The 27,655-nt window shown below is 47.1% G+C and overlaps 1 protein-coding gene and 1 long non-coding RNA gene across 10 annotated transcripts in view; one reads left to right on the forward strand and one right to left on the reverse strand.

Moving 5' to 3' along the window:
- The window catches only part of LOC1281364 (serine/threonine-protein kinase minibrain), a 54,588-nt gene that overhangs the window by 16,157 nt on the left and 10,776 nt on the right, over positions 1-27,655 (reverse strand). For all 9 annotated transcript variants that reach the window (XM_003435986.2, XM_061646278.1, XM_061646281.1 and 6 more), the window contains 2 exons: positions 3,722-3,843; positions 3,512-3,649 (listed from right to left, as the gene is read on the reverse strand). In XM_003435986.2, the coding sequence (XP_003436034.2) occupies positions 3,512-3,649; positions 3,722-3,843 (260 nt within the window). The remainder of the gene's footprint in view (positions 1-3,511; positions 3,650-3,721; positions 3,844-27,655) is intronic.
- Positions 21,139-22,397, forward strand: LOC133391521 (uncharacterized). The gene is made up of 2 exons (XR_009765022.1): positions 21,139-21,240; positions 21,348-22,397. It is a non-coding gene; the product is annotated as an uncharacterized LOC133391521 (long non-coding RNA).

Raw genomic sequence — 27,655 nt, forward strand, 5'->3', positions numbered from 1 at the left:
TTCGGAGCCCGGGGGGTGAAAATAAGTCATGGAGCAGCTAATGGAACGGAATGAAATGTAACTCCTGCTCGCTCGCTTCTCGGTAAAAGGGACACAGTAACAGCGTCCGACGTGTGAGGGGTACACCACGGTAGTAAAGGTACAATCAAACAACTGGAACGAGAAGGAGCGATGAGGACAATGGATGGCTAGGTAGGGCAGACATCCGGAAGAAGATATTTGGAGCCTGTTGTAAAAAAAGCACACACTTCAGCTTCTCATTAACTCATAGGATCCTCCTCCTTCTCCTGCTTCTCGGCAGTGTGCCCTCACAGATCCCTTCACATTTACTATTGTACGATAACGTATCTCTAGTAATGAACGAGACGGTTGGTTGAGCGGAATAGCAAATGAAACAAACAGAAACCAAGAAGAAGAAGAAAAAAACCGATAACAGAACGTTAGCTATGCATCACTAGCACATTAGTAAGAGGCTGAGGCGGAAGGGATTCGTCGAAAGCCATATGATGGTAGCCCACACCAGCGGGCGGCAGTTAATATTACTACATCTCCAGTACTGTCCTTTCCGGTTCAATTGCTTGCGGCGAGTGGAATGTCTGCCCCTGCTGTACAAGCTCTTCTCCGGACAGCAAGCGATATTGCTTCAATCATAGTTTTCTTTTTTTTTTCGTCATCCTTCTCCCGTATTATATCCGTAGCATCCTATTTTTACACCGTTTCAACGTCAGCTGCTGGCCAATGGCCAGGAACAAGTGCTGCAGCCAAGGCTCGTGTAGTGGAATCGGTAACGGTTGAGCAACTTTATACGCTTTCGTTATTTTTCGTGGTGTGCTTTTTTTTCCTGTGGCCTTTTTGCATCCGAAAAGAAGAGGAGCTTGCTGATTGATTTTCCGACCGCCGTTTTTTTTTTTTTGTGTAGAAATATCTGCTATAAGGGTTCAACGACCGATGGAGGGCTATCGCGTAAGCCACCCACACAGGGCATACAATATTGATATCCACTATACCATGGAATAGCGTCTTCGTGTGATATCGCTTTATTGAATGCCTGTTTTAAAGCAGCGGATTTAAGGAACCGGAACGTCTTTTTATACATTCTAACGCAAGGGACGATAATGTGCCGCCAACACGCAATCCTCCCAAGACCCAAGGAGCTCGGCAGCACGCATAAGTGTCAAATGATGATGACGCACGAGTTGAAATTAAAAAAACAAAACACCCACCCCCACCAACGGCCCATACACACCCCTTTTCCTCCCGCGCTGCAGTGGGCACACGCATTGCGAACGGCACACACGCGGCTGCCAAACGTCATGGACGAAATGTGCAAGAATTTACATTAAAATTCCAATAATGAAAGGTTCGCGGCGCCCGACCACCCCCTCCCGATTCCCGTGTTTTGCCCCACCGCTGCGCTGTGTGGGATGGGTTGCACGAGGGGAAATGCGCACTGGTACGGCGACAAACGGGCACGGAAGCGCGACCGAGCCTCGCACGCCGTACGAATTTCAATTTCTTCCGCCGTCACTTTGTGGTAATAAATCGCACGCGAGGAATGTCCGCGGGGATTCGGAACGGGGAAGGGATACACAGCTTCTGTTGCGCATCAGTTCGATTGTCACAGGGTAGGGGGGCGGGGAGGGGAGGAGGGCAGTCTTCTAACAGGAGTGCGCTCATCCTGTGCACAGGATATGCACAAGCGCGCGCGCGCCCCGGAACAAATGGAAATGGGAAACGAAAGCAATATATTTCCCTCTAAACCCAAAACCACAACCCATTCGCATGTCGGTGACATTTACATGCGCTCGCGCACCCAACACTTGGGGAAGGGCACTTGTGGACGGTTTGTTAGCGCTTGTTTGAGATTTTGTTGCTTTCAAACACGCCGGCCACGACTCGAGTTACATCGTTTTTACTATCCTTTAAATGAAGGATACTTTTTAATTGCTCCAACCAAGCGCCAAAAGCTTGGACGCAAACAGGACGGGATAGCGGATGCAGTTGGGAATGAAATCATACGAAATAGATTCAAAACAATGGGATTTCCCAAAAGAACACAAGAATACTTCGAATTGCTTCTGCCATTTCCACGTTCAAAGCCTTAGTGTTAAATTGGTTTTAGAAAACTTCAATATACAAGTTTGGCACACATTTTCACAGCAGTTTTTAATACAATGCTCAGACTTCATTCCACTTCTACAGTGCACAAACAAATCTTCATCGAACGTTGACCTCACACCCCCGCTCAAGTCACTCCACACTGCTTCGATGTTGGAAATCATTGGTGATTATTTCATCTCTACACTGCTTCCTAGCAGGCCCGTGCAAGCGAGGAGCAGGACATAAAAATGGGATGATGAAAATGACGCTTTCGTCGCATCTGCCAAAGCAGCACAAGAGGCTCAGTTTTCTTTCCATTCTCTTGTGTGTGTGTTTTTTTTACTTTTCTTCCTTTGACGAATTGTCCAACTTAATACAGCAGGACCAGCTTCTCAAGCACGCACCCGGTACGAAATGGAGGCAACATAATGGTCAAGATATTGGTTTGGCCAGAGGGGGAGGGGGGGGGGTCCGTTCGTTCCAGTTTCCTCCAGCGAGAGCACCTCCGACCTTTTTATGGGCTCCAGTCGGCCTGAAGTGAACTTGAAGAAATTCAAACAGATGACCAAATCCTACTCGACTATCTACTTCTGCCACGGTCGATTTTTTTATTTCGATTCTTATTCGCCTCTTTTTTTCTGCCCCCTGCCATTTCTACTCTTGACTGCGCTGCCTATTCGCAGGGAGGGATTATTCTGCTCAGCGAGCCACCAGTTTAGCAGAAGCTAGAAGTCCTCCACCTAGCTGGCGCCAACAAAACTGTCCTAACAAACGCCCGGTTCCGGTGAGTGTTCCCCGGCACCGTTGTCAAGTGGAGAGAGTTTTCCCTTACTCATCGAGCGGCTGCCGGCACCGCTTGCTCGTGTTTCCGCGTCACTAGTTGAGTCAGCAGCAGCAGCCGGTTGAACCATTTTCCCTCACACCACGCAAAGCGCACACACATACCCACACACACACACGTACACCACACATATTTAAATGCGCTACGTGCCAGAACGCTGGCTCCGCTGAGGTGGGCCCGAATCGTACAGCGTGGATAGCACGGATATATGACAGGACATTATTATAATTCAATTATAACAATGACCGGCCAACATCGAGGCCGCATTCCTTGCACGGAAAACGGGCCCGTGATAAGGCACGCAGCAGCACAGCCCAAAAATGGCCCAAAAAGAATATTAGTAAAATTAACATACGCTCGGCTCCCTAGGGATGGCGGTGCGCCCGACCGCCATAGGATTCGTTACGCAACCGGCCGTACATTGTATAGCGCGGGGAAGACTCGGACATCGATCGTGCGCGCTCCGCTCATCAACGTCTTAGAGGACAAACAATTAATTTAAAATCGACCTTTCTTTGCTGCCGCGCTCCACGGCAGGGAGGAGCTTCCGTCGGGATCGGGTCTACCTACCTCGTTAATGTGTTTGTAGGTTTTGATCAGGTCAACGCTTAGCTTTCGCAGGGGAGCGGTCGCTGGATCACGAAAAAGCACCGGTATCCGAGCTTCCATCGCCCGAATATCGGTCGATGATGTGGGACTTATCGAACGCTAAAAGAGAAGGAGCGAAAAAACAAATCAAACCTGGGGTAATATGGTAAGGGTCAAGACATCGGTACTCACCTGGTGTATATCACGATGTACGGCAGGTAAGTGTTCTTCTGTAACCAGTCTTCCGTAGAGCGGCGCATGGTGCCTTTGCCGCGTTGAGTCAGGAACATTTCCGGATGCGAACTGGGCCGCCACTGGAAAAAAAGGGAGAAGATACAGGGCAAGGATAAGATTAGTACTTTGCATTAAAATATGTCTTTGCAAAACAGCAAGCAGCATCACAAACTCCGCTGTTTTAACCGAGGAAAACAAAAATCAACCCCGATTCACGAGCTGTGCGAACGCAAAGGTGTAAAGATACAAATCACAGCCAACACATGGCATCACCCGCAGAAGCGTCGAGAACGAAATGCAAAACACAACAGAGCTAACACCAACACAGCATGCCGCCGTCGCCGCCGCCGCCGCCGACCCCGTGCATGCGAACGAGCATAGGAAAGCGAAATTGTACAAAAACATGCTTGCGCTTGGTTTCACCCTGGCTACCACCTCCAGCGACCCCGTACCAAGGCTTTGGCTTTGGAAGCCATTTTTTCCCTCCAAAAAGCCTCGCAAAAATCGACCCAAACGATTGGGGGAGAGAAGAACGACGACGGCAACCGAATAATTGAGCCGGAAACGAGGTTAACGAACTTCGGCGTCTTGCCTTCGCTTCCTTCAGGTTTAGGCGAGTACAGGTGCGTCATCGGCGCATTTTGGGATAAAAGCTCGGCCCACGATCACGCGCTTGGCGTGGATGCGAGCTTTTAGCAGGCGGGTGGTGGTTTTGCATGTGTGTTTGTGGTGTTAGGTTGCTGCTTTTTTATGTTTCAGATTACAGAGAGTTGAAGCAAGAGAGGGAGAGAGAGAAAGAAAGAGAACCTTTTGCTGTTATTTCCTCTCCTACTTCATTCTCTCTCGCGAGAGATTCAGATTGAGTTAACATTTTCTGCAGAACCCTTGGATTACGTACTGTTTTTGTAAAGAGTTCTTAAAGTGTTGGTGCTCAAAATCGGGAATTCAAGATGGTCCCACGCCGACAGGTTCACACTCCAAAACAAACCTCAAAATCTCTCAATAAAACATTTGTCACTTCTTACCAGTGCCTTTACAGGGTGCCAATTGCGAGACATTTCTTTAGCACCTGCCAAACAAGCACCCGCCGTCCCATGCTAATGTATGCTCTTTTTCTTCCTCTTCGGTGGTCTCAGACAATTGCGATATCTTCTGAATCATACCTTTAGAACGGGGATAAGAGACGGAAGTAACCTTAAACACAACCGAATACGATGGTCACTCTATTTCTCGCACACCAACGCACTTTCATGCGCGAACGTTTAGCCTTTTGCTCTCGACAAAACACATTCATGTTGCTGATATTTGCTACATGTTTTGGACCATTCATTCTTTGCTTCTTTGCCTCTCTCAGTTTGTGATGAAGTCATGCGCAACCTCTAACACCATCTCACATCTTACCGCGATCGATGAACCTCGCTTTGCTGGCTCTATGAAGATCAAGTCGTTCTCATGCATGCATGCTCCTCTCCAAACGATTCTCTATTCTCATTCAGAGTAGCTTTGTTGCGGTAAACAGAGAGAGATAGAGAGGGACAGCGAGCGTACGTTTGCATCCATCAAATGGATCTCAAACTATTTCGAAACTCGGTGTGCTTGTCTCGCTGAAGATTCATGTGCTGCCGTGGAAGGTAACGAGCCGCAGCCGTGCTACGACCCGGCAACGGCTGTCTCTTGCAACGTTTGCTGATTTGATTGAGTTGTCTGCACGTTTAACTTTCTAATGTGGACAAAAAAAGAAGTTTCGTTGGTTTCGTGCAATCCTGCTTCAAAATAAACTCAACAAATGCAATGAGTACAATAAAGAGTATAGATTCAAACTGATGGGCAACACCTATATTTCACTAAATCTGCACTTTGCTTCCGATGATGTATTACACCACATCTTCAAAGATTCGTTTAAGAATAACGAGCATGTGGCCGCTTTCACTACTCTCTCCACCGACCAGACGGCAACACGTACAACGCATATGGGCGGGGTTAGATTGATTTTTCCGCCACCCCGATGTCGATTCACAGGGACCCGTCCAATATCGACGCGGCGACTGATTTGTGCCGGAAATGGAGCAGCTGTTGTGGCCAATTTCGCTAATCATGCGACCCGGGGCCCGTCCGCGGCAGGCTTTTGCTCGCAGACGGCGTCCAACAACGTCCATCGCTCCCGCCCCACGCAACCATCGCAAACTTCTGCGATGAAACATACCCCACGAACGAACACGTACAGCAAACCAAAAAAGTAACAACAAAAAAAACCCTTCCCCAACATCACCAACCAACCGGTGTGTGTAACGAGGTTAGCAACTTTACACACGGCAGCACCAGATGTCCGCCGACGTCGTCGTCGGCCAACTTCTTACAGCTCGGGAGTTTGGGTGGACGAGGTTTGCTTCAGATTCAACCGAAAGTATTGCACACACACACACACACACACATGGACAGCGGGCAGAGGACCATATATCGTGTTACCGTATTATACCGAACCGAACCTTGGCTTTAATTGAACGACCATGACCAGGAAAGAAATTGGAAGCAAACAAAACAAAACGGCACCAACTGACAAAAAAATGCGAAGCGTACGTGCTTCATGTCATCGGTCACAGATTCACAGCGCCATCTGTCTGCTAGAAAGGTCAGCAGTCGTCTGCTTCTCCAAATCCATACACCCTTAGTGGAGAATGTATTAAAAAAAACCCCTCTAACACATCAATCTTTACTGACCCCTCCTAAGCAAAGACAATGCGCGAGCAAAAAGTGAATGATGATGCGATCAGGGGTGGTTGGGCGTCCAAGGTAGCCCCCGTGTATCCAACGGCTTACGAACCAGGTAATAGCAGCATCCCCACAGCGAAACCCGCACATTATGTGCTCTATGCCTTCCAACCCCGAGCTGCAGTTGCAGTTCGCATCATCTTTCTCTCTCGAAACCCATGCCTCGTCCGTACCGCATCATTATTCATCCGTTCGCCGTCCGCAGAGAGTGGTGGCTGTAGCTGCGCTTATTGCCCCATGCCGTGCCGGTCATTTCGCGTCGGTCGTCGTAAGCCGACGCTCCAAGGCAAACCGGTTTGCGGGGAATTTCCTTCCACACACACACACACACACACACACACGCACACATGCAAGCGTTTCTGGGTTTCAGCATTATGCGTCACACGGTGATCACGAAGCCGGAATAACACCACACACCAAGCCGGAGAGCAAAAGAAATTCCAAAAAAGCGCAAAGAGCAGACGGACGAAGTGGTGACTCGGCCACCTTCTACTAACCCATATAGCCTCACCGTACAGTGTAGCTGGAGAACTAACGATCCTTACAGTTCCCACCGGTTTGGAAATGCTTTAGTTTATTTTATATTTTCTATTAATTTGACAAAAATGCGACAAAAAGAAATTGTCAACCTTTTATTCAACACTACAGGTCGCTTAAGCTCATTTCAAAGGGCTGAAAAATGTATGCGAACGCCTTCGCACCACGGACTTTTCTACAACACGCAGCGAGCGAAAGACAGTCCCGACATGTAGGAGCAGCAACGCAGCAAACAAACCCACGGGCGCTGTGTCTGTACATCGAAACGCGTCCCCTCTCTCATTGTGGACCCCAACACGCTAAATGCAGCGGGCATCAGCAGCAGCTTTGCACCGCGTGCGATCAGTTTTGCGTATAAGTTTAGAGTGCGACAGCACAAGCGAACGAACTGATGATCACCATCTCCGACGACGACGATGATGACGAGGACGACGGACGGCACATGCTTTACGGCCGCAGCCAGGTTAAAAGAGACTGCCGCCAACGCAACACGCCGGTGGTGGTGTCGCGGTTGTGCTCTCTATTTTTAGCATATTACAACACCACCACCGCCCGCCTGTTATTTCGACCATCTCTGTTTCGCATTTGCACCTATACAACGCCCCGACCGCACCGACCCACTAGAGTTACTAGTGTCTTTGCAACACCTTCAACACAAAACACACACGGAGAGGAAAACTTTGACCGTTACCTGATGTTTTAGTAACAATTATTTGTGGACACTCACACACACAGCAAACCTTCTGGTACAATTTGTATTATTAAAAATAGGAAGAAATGTTCAATTTCAAAATTTTGCCTTAAACTGAATAATACAGGGTTTTCCAGGAGTTCTCATAGCTGTGGGACACTTTTTTATCCTTAAGTACGTGAAATGAATTAATGTAATGGGAATTTGACTCTATAGTACCCTTGTTGGACAGATCCAATAGGAATTTTCAAAGAGCCTGTGCAAAAAGGCTGCCATAGATTCCAATTTCAAACATATGAAGTTCAATTCTAACAAGAAAGAGTCAAGGAAGTGTTCAACAACTATGAGAACGCCTGGAAAACCCTGTAAGAATTTTTTTTTTCATACAAAAAATGGCAAAAAAGTAATCATTACAACAGTTCATTTCAATATGTAAGAAAAACGTGCATACAATTAATTTTACCCCACACAAACACACATACGGTACGCTCGTGAGTGAGCAGTGCGCATGAAAAGTGCGTAGGTGGATTGGGTGGAAAGCTATAAATAAAAACCCCGTGGCTCCGTAGCAACCAGCACACACACGGTCGGGCACGGTTGGAAACTCGCGGTGAAAGCGCTTTGGTCAAATTTTGCTGCTGCGCCAATACTACTGTCACCGTCACACCGGTGGGAATGAGGAATGAACCCATACAACTGTACCACTGCAGCGTTTGTTTGCAAGCGAGCGAGAGAGAGAGAGAGAGAGAGATGAACCTCAAGTGACTTCCTGATGTCATGGTGCCAGTAAATTCAGTTGAAATTGCATCAATAGCTGTGAGCAATTTTTACATAAAATTGTAAACCCGTCAGTTGTTGTGAGGTGCGATGCAAGTGCCCACCACACCCAGTGGCACCAAAAAAACTCCACTACAAAGTACGGCGCAGCAACACGTCGACGTTTTACCGAGTGTTTTTGTGCTGATCAACAAAACTGACCTAGAGAACACACACACACACACGACACCAGTCTCAAACTCGCAATTTGTAACAGCGCAAACGGCGTTAATGTCGACCTCAAGGCTTGCCGCTGGGTGACACCGGCATCATAATTGACCGGGCCGTACCGAACGTCCGGAACACAGCAGCAACAGCGGCGCTCGGTGGTTTCGTGTCACTGCTTGCAATGAAACACAAATCCGTTCTACTCCTATGCTGCTGCTGTTGCTGCTGCTGGCACCGGCACAGGTGGAAAACTATGCTGTGTGAGGCTTTGGTTTATTTTTAAAACTGCCGTTCCGTGATCCGTTAAAACCCGGGGGCAGAGATCATTTAGACACAACAATAACTACTGTACTGTGTTTTATTATTAGTTTTATTAACTAGAAGTAAAATTTGCCCAGCGCGTTATGTTAAACTATTGTCATTTCCGATCAGGATAAGGATTAGTGAGCAACGATCGAGTTTTGTTCCACGAAGGATACCCGAATATGCGTGTGCGTTGCCGCCCCAGCAACACATGTAATAAACACCTACGGTTGGGAAATCTTCCCACCGCGTTCGCTATCCGCTTTGTGTTGCCACACATGAGGATCGAGAAGAGCGCGGCAGAGACGACTATGCCCCCCCCCCACCAACCCTTCGACCGTTGAGTTTCAGCAGGTTCTTTTTACTAACCGCCCCAACCCTTCCGGACACCCAAAGCGTGTGGTGTTGCACATGAAGTCACTGGTTCAAAAATAGACCCATAATTCATTCTCGCTTCTCATTTGCACGGCAGCAGTAGGCAGCAATAGCGAAGGCGAACGCAACGCGCCCCAAATGGCGAATCAACCCATCCACGAGACCGGCCACACATCGACGGACCACGGATGACCTCCAGACACTGCGCCGGGAGAGTCGTGGCATAAGAAGGGTGGACGTGTGGAGGAGTGTTCCATTTCCTATTTCCGCAACACAGAACCATGGAAGGCATGGAAAATGGAGAGAGTGCGTGATGGGCAAGTGGGGCTGTTAGCTATTTGTTTTTAACGTTTTTATATTATTTTTAAAATGTGTTTTGCCTCTCCCACATGTCGTTATTAAGTTATCGTGCCCAGAAAAAAGAGAGACGTTTATAACTGGAAACTGATTGATCTCGACGGCAAGCGCAACAGGAGCACGTCTGCTTTTGGCTTGCGAGAATTGCGATACGGATATTCTACAATGAATCAGCGCGTTGCAGCGTAGAATCCCGATGAAAGAGAGGAACACAACCCCAACAAGCAACGTTTTCCGTTTGCTGACGCTTGCCAAAAAGTGATTCATCTCCACTTCCGACCGGAATTTCCCTGCGAAGTGTACCACTCATCATCATTTGGATTTGTCACATCCAAAGGCTAGTCCGCCAAGATGCATTAAACACCTTTTTCATTGTGCGAGGAAACCCCGTCCCCTCTGTCCGGAGACTAGATGAACGCTTTCCACCCAGAAAAGTAAAGCTCGTCTCGGGTGTGGTGGTCCGGTTCGCGTGGGCACTAACCACTCACTGCGCTGCTGCCACCCGTCGTCAAGGTGTGCCGGCGGTGGACGCCCGGTGGCGATTATCGGGAGGCTCAACTTTGATCTCTGACTTCTTCAGAAGCTGTTTCCCGCCCAACACACACACACACAATGGTGATGCCCACACGGAGATGATTTACTGGCACTCGTAGTGTACACGACCCCCTGTTGCTAACCAACAGACACACACAGTGCTAAGAAAAAAGTGGATCCAACAGGACGCATTGCAAAACATCGATGTACAGTGCGTAACAAGAGGTAAGATATTAATTACATAGGTCAAACTACACAAAGTTTGTTAAATATGTTGTCGAATTAGTCTTTCCAGCAAATTTACAGGCTTTTGCTTCACGCTAACAGCCCTAAATAACACTAAGCTTAAATAATCTCGCCGGAAAAAAGTGTGCAACGGACTGTTGTTTTGGTTGGGTAAGGCATGCGAAAACGTGCGTCCAAAGCGTTCGCCCTGCTTAACCGAAGCCGTCGGAGAAGGTGCGGGAAACCGGCGGCCTAGGGCGTTCATTTGCTCCCACGCTTATCGGTCCTCCGTGCCGGTACCGATCATCCAGATCCCACGACTTTTTGGCTACATTTACTCCCCCGCCATCTACCGACATGCTGCTTCCCACACACACACACTTCCCCTGCCATAATCCATGACCGCCTGTGTTTGTTAGCTTCTGCTGCATTCGCAATTAGGGATTTGAAGGGAGATAGAAAGAATTGTATGTGTGTTTGTGTGTGATAGCGCGAAGCATAGAAAGAAAATCCGTGGGATTTCTCTCCTCGGCCGGCAAGCTTTTTCTCCGTTCGCGTGTGCGTGGGTGACAACCTTCTTCGCACCCACATTTGGCGCGCGTTTGTTTGTTGTGGCAAGAGTGAACAAAACAAAGAAAAAAGACCAGGTAGCTTCACATTTTCTTCACGCCTTCAAACGTAAAAAAATGCCGCTGGATTATCGGATTGCAGATAAGCTTAAAAATTGGGACTCTCTCCAATAGCCGCAAAGTACACTTTATCCTAATGCAGCAAAAAGGTGTAATCAATTTAGCAAATGAAGGTATCGTCTTTTCCTTAATGATCAGTAATTATAAACTTATCTTCCCCTTTGTGCGGGATTGTCCTTGAAGCATGAAGCATTTACACACGCAACACACAAAGAAACACAGAACATATGGCACAGGAAAAATCATATTTCTCATGGTAAAAAGGTAAACAGTCGATGGGGACACATCGCATTCTTTGACCGTCAAAGAAAGAGCTAACTGCAGCAGCACAGCGCACCGTGAAGGGAGAGCGCGACCGTGGAAGGTAAATTGAAACGACAGACTAACTTCCGCTCAAGACAAACTCAAGCGCACATGCACAAGCTTAAACCAAGATGCACGCCCCTTCAGAGCAAAAAATGAACCGCCAACCATGATGCTCTGCCGTCTGCTGTCTGTGGACCATTCTCCCGAGATGGTGAATGTAATTCAATCAAGTATTTCCGGTTATCCGATTCCTGCATTTTTGTTGTTGTTGCAGCCGTCTAGACAAGAGCACACGCAAAATGAAGAGACTCCCATCGCAAAAAAAAACCCAGGGGACGAGATCCGAAGCACAGCAGCGAGAGCTTGCGGTTGGCCACGTCATGCATCACCAGGAGCAGTAAGGCAATCCAAGGCCACGAACAATGGTTCGGAAATGTTTACACACCATCTGTCCTTCTCTCACTCTCTCTCTCTATCTCTGTCACTTAAATTGGTGCGTTTATGTCATTTACAAATTAATATAAATTCAATTGTTTTGAAATATGTTAAGAGAAAAGAAACTCTTTGTAGTGAAGAGTAAACCACCAATGTAACAACATTACCCTTCAAAGTAATAGAAAGACTTTTTTAAATATATCGATTAATTTCATTTGATTAAACTTTGAAGACTCTTAACACCTAGAGGTAACTTCTTCTTCTTCTTCTTCTTCTTCTTCGGTGAGTGAGGATGTATTCCCCTACATTTGACGTTTCAAATGTATTCAAGGTTTTACCCACTCTATATTTTAACCTGACAGTTGTCATTTGGTTGTTTTTTTTTTTTTGTTATTTTGTTTTTTTTTTTCTTGACTTCATTTTTGTCTTTCTATGCTATTTTTTTTTTATTTTTTAAATTTCTATTTGATTTTCCTTCATGAATTTGGTAATTTTTTTAATTTCATATCCTGATTTTTGTTTCCATCTTTCTTTTAATCTATCAAATGTTATGTCTCCTCTATTTGTTTCGTATTTTTTGCAGTTAAAAACCATATGCCGCCCTGTATTTTGTGTTTGGCATATTTGGCACAATCCTGATTCTACTAGTTTCATTTTGGCCAGCCAAAATGGTGACAGGTCGTGTCCTGTTAACAATTTGTTTATTGTTCTCACTTCTTCCGGGTTTATGTCAATATCTTTTTCCCATGGTATCATTTCAAATTTTTTTTGAAATGCCTGGAATTTTTCTCCTTTGTTTTGACATTGTTCCTCGTACCAGATTTTTGTTGTCTTTATCATTTCTATTTTGTATCTTTCGTACGCGTCTACCAATCTTATTTTGTTTTCTGTTGTTATATTTGAGATTGTTCCTTCTTTGGCTAATCTATCCGCACATTCGTTTCGCAAGAGGTAACTTCTTAAGAGATTGTAAATTTTTATTATGACAATTAAATAGTGCATTAAAGTCGATCGTCCGCTGCAGTGCAACTTGCCCATGTATCTTAAATAAAGCCGTCTAATAAGGCTACCAAAATCAGATGGCCAACAGTTGAAACGATTGTTTGTTGCGGATTTTCCCAAAAACCCAGACGAATTTCCCCCGAAATTACTATTCCTTTCGCGTCAAACACACTAAAACCCACCCGCCGCTGGAAGCTTGTACCTGGTTTGACCTAGCCACTGCGCCCTCCCAAACACCCCCACTCTCTCTCTCTCTCTCTCGCGACCTGTCTGCCATTAAATCCCCAACAAATCGTTTATGACGACAACGCTCTCCTCTGCAGCGCTCCCTCAAAACGGGCCAGACAGTGAGACGGTGGAGTTTTTCCATTCGCAATCGAACTCATCTCCCGGTATGCTCACCTCGCAATCTTGTCCCAAAATCTGGGGGAGGGGGGGGATCGAATCTAAAAATGAACATTAAATCGAACCCACCAGACACACGGCCCCAAAACACAGCCGGAAGGGAGAAGGAGGTTAACCGGCATTGCAAGAAGGATCCCGGTGGCTGCGAGGCGCGGTAAACAACTTCACAACTTTGAGCAATCCTTTCTCGCCCGCGTGCGACGGACTGAATCGTCGCTTCGCCGATCGTGAACTGATTGCCACCGTCTATAGTGTTAGAAGAGGACAGCACAGTGGACGTAGGGGCGCGAAGGGGGATGGGGGGGGGTCTGCTACATCGTCATTTGCACGAAAATCCAATGACCTCTGTCTCAATCTTTCTCTCCCTTTACTCTGTCTCTCTCCACGGCTGGGATGTGATTTTCTCGACTATTCTACTTTTCCAGACGAAACCCTCTACCATCCACCCCGTCCGCTGTATAACCGTTTTTCCCCATTCTCCCGTCTATGTTGCCGACCGAAAATCCCAGTACGGATCTGGGGCCACCAGACGGGTGAATAGAAGAAAAAACAATACAATCACAACCCCAAAACGTCGTCAAAGATAAAGTTAATGCTGTACTTCTCGCCCTCCTCACTTATGCACTCTCCTAACCACTCTCCCCCACCGGTAAGAAAGTTTCCCTCAATTCCCGCTTTGAGCGGTAGGCGGGGAGATCCTGACCCAAAACCGCCGGCGACGATACAGCTGCAGCAACACGAAGAAGAACATCGTAAGTCGTTCCGTTTCGGCAGCACAATTTGTTTTCCCGTCACCTTGCAACATCGCGTCGGTGTCGGTGTTCTCCCCTGCCCTGTGCTACTTTGTTTGGAGGGCTAAGCGAAAGCAACACCGGGTGTGGGGGGTCCGACGATGGAAAAGCGAAACGATCGACTGGGTCGCGTGAAATGAGCGGCTATTGTATCGAGACTAGTGGTGTGTTCTCTGGGGTTCATCCACGACTCCGATCCGACTCCGACTATTGTCAGTGCGATTCCAACCCGGGCAAAAACGGAATCACTATTTCGACTTGGAGTCGGAGTCATTCGGAGTCGTTTGGACGATTCCGATCGACTCAGATGCACTCCGGACGACTCCAGACGACTCCAGACGACTCCAAACGACTCCGGACGATTCCGGACGACTCCGGACGACTGCGGTTTACTCGGTCTTTAGACGACTCCGGATGACTTCGGACGACTCCGGACGACTCCGGACGACTCCGGACGACTCGGTCTTCAGACGACTCCGGACGACTCCGGATGACTCCGGATGACTCCGAACGACTCCGGACGACTCCGGATGACTCCGGATGACTCCGGACGACTCCGGACGACTCTGGACGACTCCGGGCGACTCCGGACGACTCCGGACGACTCCGGACGACTCCAGACGACTCCGGACGACTCCGGACGACTCCGGACGACTCCGGACGACTCCGGACGACTCCGGACGACTCGGTCTTTAGACGACTCTGGACGACTTCGGACGACTCCGGACGACTCCGGACGACTCCGGACGACTCCGGACGACTCCGGACGACTCCGGACGACTCCGGACGACTCCGGACGACTCCGGACGACTCCGGACGACTCCGGACGACTCCGGACGACTTCGGACAACTCCGGACAGCTCCAGACGATTCCAAATGACTCCAGACAATGCTGGTCGATTCTACCTTCCGGAGTCGGTTCCGAAATGATCGGAATATAATCGGAGTCGACTCCGAATTTTTCCGACGACTCCGGAGTCATCCATCACTAATCGAGACTGCTCGTTGCCCTACCATCACACTGATGCGTCGCACGAGGTGACCACCAGCACAAATACACACTTTTTTTTTCTTCTATTTCTACTTGCAGCTAATTTGCATCCCAAAATTCTAACCTTTGGCCTCACACAAACACTACCACCGTGTGTAGTAGCAGCGCGCTGGCGACGGCAATCACCTTCCCAAACGCAGTAGACGAATCAACAACAAAAACTGAAGCCATCATCGCCCGTCCTTCGTGCGTTTGGTCGGTTTGCTTTTGGCTGGCAGCAAATAATATCACGTCACAAATATTCCACTTTACTGCAACGAAAGGTCCCCTCTGCATTTATCGTGCAGCCGTGCCCGGAGTGCGGGAGGGCAGCGCCGAACAGCGTCTAAAAGTGAGGCCCCTTGCGGGTTCATCATACTGATACAGCGCGCGAGCGTAATAGTAACAAAACATAAACCCTCTGCAGTGCACATAATAACATCATAAGACATGATGCCCCCAAAAGAAAGACGAACGAGTTTACAGTTTCGAAGAAGACATAAAAATGTGTTCAATAGCTGCCGTTTCACCGTAAAATCTAATGAGTAACTACAGACCTTGATCGAACGATTTCGTTCCAGTGGCAGATTATACTGCTATTTATTTCGCCCGTCTCCAAAGCGTTCCACCACAATCAAACGACTCCCGCGGCTGCCAGTGGCCAGACATAATAACGGCCAAGGGACACCACCGCGGGTGGTCCCGCTCTTATTATGGTGCTCTCGTTTAGCTCGTAAAACAACGGCTTAATGTCGGCTGCCTGCGCTGTCGTTGGCTGGGACCGCGACTGGCGCGGGCGCAAACGGGGTCATCACCACACCAATGTGCACGACGACGATTTCCGAGCGACCTCACGAGCTTTACATTATTTGACGCTAAATTACAATCACGCGCAAACACAATGGACACTCGCTCTCTCTCTCTCTCTCTCTCTCTAACCGCTGTTTCTAGCCCATCTTAGGCGAAAGTCAAAAGGAAAGAGAGCGCTTTTCTGCTAGCCATGTGTGATTGTGAGTGTCTTGGCAGGCAGCACACGTGAAGAAAGTGATAAAATAAAAGTCTATGATGGTGAGAAGCGGTATCCTCTCTTATCGAGCTTGATCTAGCAGCCCAACCACGGAGCGATTGTGTCCAGTCTGCAGAGGAGTAGGAGCACAGTGGTGAAAATTGAGTGCGAAATAACACACTAATAACTTGGACTTTATACCTTTGCTGCTATATGAGCTTTGTCCCTACCAATAAGACGACGACGCAAGCCGATAAGGACATTCCTCGTCTATCGTGTATCAACCCATCTTCAGAATTCAGGCAGACGGGTTTTTTTTTGAAAGCCAAACAATGATTAAAGCAGCCAGTCTCGTTTAACGAACCGCATCAAATACATCCCACGTTCGACCGCGTTCATTGATCTGCGGAAAAACGGATCTCGGGTGGAAGATTAAAAAAAGAAAAAGAGAACAAAAACCTCAAAATAAAACCGTCCCCAACACTGTGCAATCCTCTTCTGCTACTGCACACAAAACGAGACATTTGTTCCGCATCCCAGCCGTTCGGGGGGGAACGTCCCGGCGCAAAGCTGTTGCTCCTTCAACACGTCCCCCACTCCCCCCCATTCGCCCAATCAAACAGTACATGCAATGACACCGTGCCTGTATATACTCACCGTATGCGTCCTTCGTCGGCCAGGACTGCGTTAGCGTCGAGGAGGAAATGTAACACAGCGCACTAGTCATGTTGAGGCACAAAGTTTTTATCTATTTTTTTCTCACTGTTCCCACCGATCGTTTGCCGATGAAAAGTAGGACACTGTGCGTGTTATTTGCTACAGGAGGGGGAGAGATGTCTGCCCAATTTTCTAAAACCACTACGCACCACATCACAGGAAGGGATAGAGATAGAGATAGAATAAAACCACTTCACGATTGAATTGCACACCCAACAATGCTGGGCGCGATTTCTTCGATTTGTTCAAAGACGATCGGGACACCCCACAGCAACCACGCATACAGTCTGGTTCTAGTGTCGGCTCTGTTGTGTGTATGGTTTTCTTTTTTTTTAGTGCAAGAAAACGAAAATGCCAAATCTTGCTGTTGCCGAGAAGCGAGCAGCCCCCCTTCACGCGGCACCTTCCCACACAAACACACACACACAGGCACACTTGCAAACACAGCGCGACCGTTGTGGGGCTTCTATTATTATCACCAATCGGGCGGTGCATACGCAAAACCGATGAGAGCTGCCTGTGACGCACTTCCTGCCCACACCAACCCATCCGAAAAGCAAAGCAAAAAAAAACACGATTCAAGTCTTATTCCCCACCCCAGTGAGGTGGAATATCGCAAATAAATGGCAAACACTGCACCTAATCACAATACAACCCGGCACACACACACACACACACTGGATTGTATCACTGGACAGTCCGACCCCGTATGACAGATGGCCACTAGGATTGGCCACCAAAAAGGCACCCACAAAACACCAATCTCCTGTTTGCCGTGCCTTTTGCCGTGTGTGTGTGTGTGTGTGTTGAAGATGGATTAGATTTTATTTTTACCTTCTCACACACCCCACACACTGTGCGCTTGAGAAGCAATACTCAAAAAAAATACAAAAAACAGTACACACATAGAAACGCGCACGCCGTCTCTATGCGCAGCGCTCGTAGTGCGTCCACGAAAAGCGCAACGCGGGGGGCGCGCGGAAGGCGATCGTGCTGTTGTGCTCGGGCAAGAAACGAAAATGAAATTATGCAATCCGCATGACGGGCAGGCGATTAAGTAATGACGGTTTAAAAGCCAGAATGTCCACAAGGCATAGGCCGACGATCTACACCTCTTCAAAAAAAATGTTGAAATTTGTTTGGCTGGTTTCACTAAATCAACTGTTCCGAGTACACTGTTTAGTGAGTGAGTGTTCATTTCACTCCCCTCTGGCCGAACTCAACCAGGCTTTATGATACACTCGCTTCACGTCACTATTCTAAAACGCTATCAACACTTCACTGTTACAAAAAACACACATAAAGCAATCAACCTCGCGTGCAGGCGGCGCTCAAGTATGGATCCTTACTGGCCGATCCGTCTGTCCGCTCCGTCGAAGACGCGAACAGACACTAACGTGCCTGGCACAACAAACCAGCCAAACAAGCGTTACGACGGACGGGGACGGTCGGTCCCGTAGAGTAACACGAAGCAAAAAAAACAGCAACCACAAAAAACGCATCCAAACACAGCATCGATTCTTGGCAGCAAACAAGAAGCGGGTGGTGGGGCTGGGGATGGCGTTACCTCACGTTGCGGCCGCCGATCGATCCACACAACCGCAAGAACCCGAACCGAGAGTGTGTGGCGGCGGTTAGCCCTGGGAGAGGGACTACTACTGAAAAAAAACCCGTTACGCTCTGATGCAACAACAAGAACATCGAAACGTAGCGAAATGTTGGATGGTGGTGGTGCTCATTGGTGCTACCCGCCACAAAGGCAGAATCGAAGGACGAACGACATTCTTGACGCGCTTTCTTTGCGGCAAACCGCCAACGCCTTGCGCGAGCTGCGAGAGTCGCACGATCGTTCGAAGACACACAAAAAAGTCCCTTCTGAGTGAGGTCACAAACGATCCACCGTGCGGGTGTCATCGTACGGCCTCTCCCTGCCAGTCGCCCACACACACACACAGTCACTGGAGGGGTCTCGGGGGTTTGAGTCATGGCTGTATGTCTTCACGGGATGATCGCGTTATGAATGCAGGAAGTCGCGCGTACGCCAACAAAGGTTCTTAAGCGCTTTGAAGCGCTAATGGTGTACGATCGAAATCGAGAAGTACGCACCGCTTGACAGAGCTCGTCATTACTCGCCTTAAGCAGTGCGCGATATTTTTGTACCTCTTGTGCATTTGATGAACTCATGGGGGATTGCAGTTGCATCCAGCAGTTCGGTAGGCAATAAGGAAGTTGGTTAAATCAATAACGATGGCAGCCAAGAGCAATAACCAGCGTTTGAGAACTTCCGCTATCTTCATTCTTGGAATCCAAGCCAGTATTTAGGTTATTTTTGGAACTGTTTGGAACGGACAGGATTAGGATCTTGATTATGCACGACGTTGAGACGCTCTCATAATACCTCCACTATGAGATGGTTGGACAACTCCGATTGGCTGTCAACTGACACACTGGACACCGTTTTTCACTATAACCTAGGAACTGTCAGCATTTAGTGAGCAAGGTCAAAACTTTGCACGTCCCGCTTTGTGCAAACCTGAGTGCATCATATATAAACTCTTTGATGAGTTCCATTGAGATGGAAAAATATACTGTCCTCTCAGGTACCAGATAGGATTTAATTGAATTCTTGCAAAGCTCTTTGGACATCACAAACAGTGTATCACCAAATCCACCTGTATAGCATCGTCCGTATCTTGGACCCTTGTATATACAAAAAATGTGCAAAATTTACGAGCCTGGAAAATGTACACAACCGTTACATATTAACATCATGAAAGCTCATATTCCTACACAAAAACAGGACAGAATTCCAACCCTATTCCTAACAAACCCTTTTTTACATCAAAATCACGTACCGACAGATCTTGGGAGGCACCATTGCCGGACCGTCAACGACCCCCTGGTAACAGCCACGCTGCTACCGGGCGCACTTTGCGTGGGGACCGAAAATAGCCCGCCGCACCTGATTAGTCGAAGGAGTCGCTTCACGCCTCGCCCCGAAAATGGATCACTTACTTTCGCCTCGTTACTGACGTCGTCGACCGCACTCGCGCTATCATGGCGCTTTCCCCCCAGCGCCCAGTCATTTGACCCAGCCTCGTCATCCACCAGCGCGCGCGCGCCCCAAAAAGCGCCAGTCATGAACGCAAGAGAGCACCTTTCCCGCGTCATCAGCTCTTCACGTAGTGCTCTGCTTCTTCTCTACCCCAACAAATCAACAATGCTTTTGCTTCAGTCTACCCGGCGGTCTTCTTCAACGTTGTTTCCAGGGTCCAGCGGTTATCATTTGTCTCCATTGCGCAGGGTGCTGGTATGCGCGGTTACGCACCGATAACACGGTCTTGTGCGGTATTTTTTTTTTTTTTTGCTCGCTCCTTCCTTATCATGGACACTGGGAGGTTTTGTGAAATAGAGAGAGGCTCTAGAAAAAAAAAGTTGCATTTTTACCCCCACACCACACACCACTCCGCGCTGAATTATATTTGCATTTTCGGTGCGGATGTAGCGCCTACTCGCCATTTCACTGCGCGTTCACGTGCACGCGCAATCTTGCAGCAAGTAATATGGTATATGGTAGCGGAATGGAGCAGCAGAACAAACCATACACGCACACTGCGCTGCCAGACAGTGGTAGACTTTGAAGGTGCGCGAAGTGAGAGAGAAAACACCGCAAGGTAAGGTGCGCGCAATAGGCGCCTCCTTCGCGGTCTTTACAACTACGACAATGAATGACCGTTTCTGAGCATATGATGACGTAGTCTAGTGCACAACCATTACTCGTGACCGTTGGGGAGTGTGTGTGTGTTAACTGGGTGAAGCCGGCGCTGCTACTGTCGTAACTAAGGCAAACACGTCTCAACCGGTGGTGGATGTATTTTTTTGTTTCTTTACTTTTCCAAGGTAAGCACATTAGAGCAAAGTCCAAGATAATGATCGTTATTAATGCGCTTAATTCTTAATCATATATGTTATTGGATAAAGGAATAACAGTTCATTCTAATAAGATTTATAAACATTTTAGTGAAAAGTAACTGCTTTAATCGGTGTACGCAGATGATCATCTGCAAACAAAAAATGCACCAACACACACACACACACACATACAATTTTGTCTCTACTTTTTCTCCCACCCCATGGACAACACTGCGTAGCGCGTGAAGATCCACACCTCTAATGCGCACGCTGATAGGAAGTGAAACAAATATTGCGCACCAGTGCCAGTGGGCAAGCATGTGACACGCTTGCAAACGTGCGATCACCTGCAAAGTAACGCGCAACAGCATAGCGATCACGGCTACAGGGAGTGCTGCTGTCAATTTAGGTACATTTTCTAAATCTTCATTTTTTTCTGTAGTTTTTTTTTTCTCTTCAAAAATTCCGAAAAAATAGATAATTTAATTAATGTTTCAATCAATTTTTAACACATAGGCCAGGATCGATTAACAGTAAAAACAACCTCCCTCCCAATCACGGAAGAAAACAATCTGCTAGTGGTTTGTTGCCAGTATTTGCCCAAAACTGCTCCCTAAAATCAATAACATCCTTTTTCCCGACGGACGGATGATAATAAAACTGCCATTTGCAATCAATCATCTTTTTCGCTCGCCTCCATTCGCCCCACGCCCGCACCCACACCAACCAACCAACCAACCACCAACAAAGTATTCTCGCGTGGGACACAGCATTCCTTCGCATTTAATTCCCCCATCCACTGCAACACCGTCGGGCTGTAGCCTACCCACGCCACGGAGGGAAAAAAGGGAGCCACAGGGAACCTTTTGCTTGATTTAATTATAGGATATCTCGATCGCAATCCTACACGCCCGGTTTTCGATTGCAGCGGCAAAAGCTAACGAACCTTGGGATGAGGGACGAGCGGAGTGGAGCCGATGCATTCGAGGAGGGGAGGGAGAGAGAGAGAGAGAGAGAGAGAGTGCGCGCAAGAAGGGAAAGAATGAGAACGTGCGTTAGATTGACCCATTAAATGGGTTTTTATTTTTATCACACCGTCGTTGGTGTAAGTGTGTTCAGCGAACACGAAAAGGTGGAAAGAAGGTAGGATACAGCTAAAGATTAAGTGTTTCCTATTAGGTTAAGAGGCTTCATCGCCAGATTACGCAACCAAGAAAAAATAGTTTTTTATAGAGTTTTTGGGGAAAAACATAAGCTTTTTTTGCTAAGCTTTTATTGAAGTAAATCAAAGTAAAAGACAATATTTAAAATTCTTTATCGAAAGACAACATTTTCATTCATATCAACCCGGAAAAACAACAAGAGGATCACTTGAATCAAATAAAAATTTACCGAAGTAAATAAAAGACCCGGTTTACATTACAAAAAACAACGGGCGACACGCTCGTTAATTAGCTCGTTAATGTCATTTCTGGCTTGATTTTTTTTTTCTTTTTTTAAATTGTTCTCCTCCCCGCAATATTGCAAACAAATTTCAATTCAAAATAAAAAGCACCTTTTCTCCCACTCCGCTGTGTACTGTTTATTATTACCCCGTTGTGAGAGCCGCTCACCCGTGACAAAAGCTGATTAAGCGCGTGTAAATATTTTGACACCCATAAATGCCACATTTAATCCGCCATAACAAGGTATAAAAATTAATGCATTAAATTATTTGCTTTCCTTTCCTAGTGGTGCTATTCACAAGCTCAAAGTTGGGTAGAAAAAATGAAAGGAAGAAAGCAACATTGAAAAATGGTTCTATCAGTGAATCAAAATCCTCATCGCTACTGCATTCTACGCCGAAAACGCCACCCCCTTAATCGGAAAGCAATAAACGTATCCCAAAAGTCCCACAGTAACAACGCACCCGGACAACAGCGGTTGCGAAGCGTGACCATGACCGAAATTTTCACCGAACTGTGTCACGTCGCAATCACGGGGCAGCACGGCAACGGTCCCCGGCGCAGATAAGGGGAGCCGGCGCTTGGTTACTTCATCGTGACAAATTGGTGGAACACATTGCCCTTTCACTCATTTGCCCAAAATTCCGATGTACAGCGACAACACCTACACAACAAGCAGGGTACGATTCCCACCAGACTGTTCTGATAATATGGAGGGGGGGGGGGGGGATACGCGTCACAAATTCAACGAAAAACTGTAACCGTGTACATATACTAAAACAAACAGACCAGATTCGTCGACCAGCGCCCGGTACAAACGTTTGATAAGGGATGGACAGAAGTGTTGAGAGAGCGAGAGCTGCCGTAGTGATCTCCTCCAAATTGCACAAAAAAAAACACACACACACACACACAAATCATACTCCAAAAGAACAAGCACGGACCATCGCGACGGGTTGTGTTGCAACACAGCCCTACGAAATGCGCGGCCTCTGTTCCCATACATCGGGTTCGGGTTGTTATCAGCGCTGCTGTATAGCGTGAATCGTACCTTTGTCCGGTCGCGGTGATGACGACGCACATAGTACTACTTGGACGCAGTCACCGTGCCTCTTGCCCGCCCCTGCAAGGGAGAGTATGTCACTGCCGGTCCAAAAGCATACCGAACGCTATCGGGGAGATATTGCGCAATAAGTGACAGCTGATAATGCTCACCGCGCCGGGTGAGCGTGTGAAGGTTTTGCGGCGGTCAGCAGCAGCACACACACACATCCTACCTTCCCTAATAACCTTTGTCGCACTTTAGTCCGCCACTTCTACAGCGGTACAGCGATACAGAGGGTGTAGAAAAATTAATACGCTGCATTCGCTAATCACTTTGGCAGTAGCTTATAGGAAGTAACGAATCCCGATACACACTCGTCACCAAATGGCAATTCTTCAATGTTACGGAAGTGTGCAAAGAAAACATTTAACAATGGTTGCTTGCACGTCTGAAGCCTATCGTTCATCTCAATCATCTTCCACCACATTCCCAAGGACAAGATGATATAATAAATCATGTTTTTTTTGTTTAATTAATCGCATAATTCTCACCGGCAGCTGGTTGACTTCACTAACGCACATTCGAACCTTAAGAATTACGACGGGAATCCAACTTAAGATCATTGCCATTTGTTGGCAAGAATGTCCGTCACATGATGTTCAGGTGGAGTGGCCGGGGGTCATTGTCCAACCGAAAGCATTGCATTTGCGTGATATGATGAAATTGTTGCGCCACCGGAACCGGAACAAAACACATCAAACAACAAACATGTGCGTGTGGCGCGTACCGCCCGGTGGCAATGTTTCGCCATTCAAAAGCAGCAGCACACCGATCATTCTCGGTTTCCAGGCGGTAGAATAGGCATTAAGGTACGGTTGGAGATAGAATGCAAGGTACTGTGTGCAGCCGTTCCTTCTTTTATTACACCGTAAAGCATAAAACATCCCCGCTAAGACATTGTTGTCGGTAGAAGCGCGTTACATCGAGAGCGGCAGCATCGTCATGTACGGTGTTGTGTGTAGTAATTGCATCGTGCTTTAATGCATTTTTTGCAGCGAAGCCTTCTTCCCCATCTCGCACACACAATTCCACAAACAGCAAGCGCTGCTTGCAGAGTAAAGAAAAGGAGAAAAGAAACACGCCCTCAAGGGGGTTTTCCCAGCACAGCCTTCCACAACACAGTCATTCGCGAGCGCTGGATAATTCCGAAGGAGATTAGAGCCGGTAATAAAATGAAATAGTTATGACACCCGACCGCACCAACAATGTCCGGTTATTCACACACACACACATACACACACATTGTTGCGGATTTTCCTTATCGCTACCACCACTTCGTCACATAGCAAGTGATCGTAAACTAGCAACTAGAGCTAGATAGTACGAGCGCAGAGCTATTCCACCAGCGCAGCGGCGGCAGAAGATGAATGAAAGATTTTATTTTATCACTGCTTAGCAAAAGCAGGAGCGAAAAACATTGAACCAAACATAACAATTATTACTTTGTTTCTTGGCAGATCAGAGGTAAGCTCTTTTTTCTTCGGTTGTTCTCTGGTGCGTGAGGTAAACCCCCGCACGTCATACGAAGCTCGAAGTCGTAAATAATATGACATTTAAATTCGACAAAAAACCAATACTTCCAACTGATTACCACCAGGCGCCTCCATTGCGGAGGGAAACACAGCAGTAACATATTTGCGAGCAGTTCGACACGACAGAGGTTTGATAAAACGAGGGGAAACCAACACAAAGCATATCGTATGTCGTACACGCATTATGAGGAATTTCCAATGAAACACGATACACACACACACACTAAGTGATGAAAGGTTTATAAACAAGAGGAACAATGATGACACGTGCCACCACGGAAAGGACAAGAAATTTAAGAAAAACAAGAGGAGAGAGCGAGATTGAAAGTGTGTGGGCACAACCGATTGCATTGAAGATGAGACAGAAAGGGCATGCAACAAACAGTTCCCACACTTTTTCCATTAGCAAGAGCACGTCTTTGGCCCAGGTGAAGGCTGCGGTTGGAGCAGGATCCAAACGGCAACAAAGAACACACCAATGCACTCTCGGGGGGCTCGGGCTTCTTAGTGAGTCTTTGTTAGTGGAGTGGGAACACTCCTGCGTCTCTGCTGTGAATCCCGATGTGGCCCCACCACTTGGCCCCAAAGGCCAATTGTTTCTACGCGAGACAAAACGCAGAATGTGAGCTGCTAGAGTACGTCTCTCGGGACATTACTTTTGTACAAAGAACTTGATGACAGGGAAGGACTTTTACATGACTCATGCATAAAGAAGGAGCACAAAATCGATCAGCAAACGTCTATAAAGGCGGTACCGAACATAAAGGACATCTAGTCTAATTCTTCCCATGACTCATAATATGCTAATTGATTTTATCGCGAACGGGGGAGACAGAGAGCGAAAGAGAGAGACAGTAAGAGGGAGAGACATAATATTTGTTATTAAGAATGGTTTATTAACAGCAGTTTGGCTGTAAGTCTAAAAATGATCCAATATAAATAATTCCTCAACAAAATCCTTAGAGTTTTCCAACAAATTAATTGAAAAAAAAACTTCCACGCAAACGATCCATTAAATTAGCAACCTTAATGTTACGCGAATCGTTTTATTTTGGTTCCTTTTCATTCAAGTGCAGGCACAGCGGTAGTAAAGTATGATCGAAGCATTTCGCTGATTAGCTGCTCGATTTATCAAGTCGCCTGGGCGAAATGATCTCTTGGGGGTACCGGCCATCCATTTTCAACTGGCAAGACGGAAGTTCTGTAACATAGCTAAACCGCAAAAGCCACCTTCCCTGGAACATAACGAGACCCAGAAAGCCGTACCACTTTTACTACCGATCCACTGCAGAAAGAGTTTGAAGAAATCCCTGTACTCCAAATAACAACCGGTCGATAGAATCGTTCGAGAGAAATGCCAACCAACGACGAAAGCTCCACAAAAACACCCCAGTTACACGCTAGTACTGAGTGTGTTCGCGGTAAGATGTGGTAAATTTTCCACCCAAAAACTCATCCACGTTCAAGCAGCTCAAGAACGCTGCGTACACAACGGTTGAAAAGCTTGCGTTTCGTGCGTTTTAATTACCGTTCGAAGAACGAAGCGGGCGGAAAATTCGACTATAGACCGTAGACGAGTGTTTCACCTCGCCGTTCGTGGAAAGTTTTTGCAGATCACGGAGAAAGTTTCCCGCCTACAGCAGCGCAGTGTGTGTGTGTGTGTGTGTGTGTGTGTGAGCCACAGGCAGCCAGCTGGGAGTGGTAAGAGGTGGTCGCACCAACAATCAGTCCCAGACGCACTCAGTCCAGCAAAATTTGGGGCTCTTTCCCTCTCTAACCCAAGCGCAGACATACGGCTCTTGCTCTTACCACGCCACAACACGTAAACCAAGGAGGGTAAAGTTCGAGGAACGACGTTAAAGGTAAAAATAATTCTACCATCGACTGCCACCCACCTACCGGTAGCTTGATGTTGATAGGCATAATTTTAGAATGTAATACGAGCGCAGAGATGCGCGAGATGGTTTGAATATAGTAACGCAATTTCCTAGAAGACCGACTGTATCAACAGACCAATTAGTCTAGCGCAAACTAACATCAATCAGACATCAGCAAAATTATCACACTCTTTCGGCAATCGTCCTAAAGCGGCGCCCTAAATGATGCCCGGGAGGGTTTTGCTCGTATAACTATTTGACATCTGCTTCACATGTAGTGTAAAGCGACTCTTTTCAAAGAGTAGAGCAAACATACAGTATTATAAAACAACGACAACAACTCCAATATAGCTCTGCATACTCAATGGAGCTCCGCAAAAAATCAGTGAAGCTCCGTGAGCTCAATATAGCTCCAAAAGCTCAATGTAACTCTTTAAGCTCAAAGTAGCTCCGTAGACACAAATTTAACTCCACACGTTCAATGTAGTTGCGCTCTTTCATTATACTACCATTCGGTCAGAGGACCTATAGCTCTGTAAGCTCAACGTAGCTCCTTAATCTCAATGCTGCTCTGAAAAGTTAAAGCAAGCTCCGTGAGCTCAGTATATAGCTCCATGAGCTTCTTCTCAATATAAGTCCGTTGGTTCACATTAACTCAACCCTGCTCAGTGTAGCACCCTGCACTCAATGTAGCTCAGCGCGTTCAATATAGTTCCGCTTGCTCATTTGAACTCTTCGCACGCTCATTTGAACTCTTCTCACGCTCATTTTAACTCTTCTCGCGCTCATTTTAACTCTTCGCACGTTCACTGAATATCCTTATTTATGGTACTTAATTTTAAATTTGGATACTTCTTTCAGTATT

Source organism: Anopheles gambiae, chromosome 2 (assembly GCF_943734735.2).
Source record: "Anopheles gambiae chromosome 2, idAnoGambNW_F1_1, whole genome shotgun sequence".
Classification (NCBI taxonomy): domain Eukaryota; kingdom Metazoa; phylum Arthropoda; class Insecta; order Diptera; family Culicidae; genus Anopheles; species Anopheles gambiae.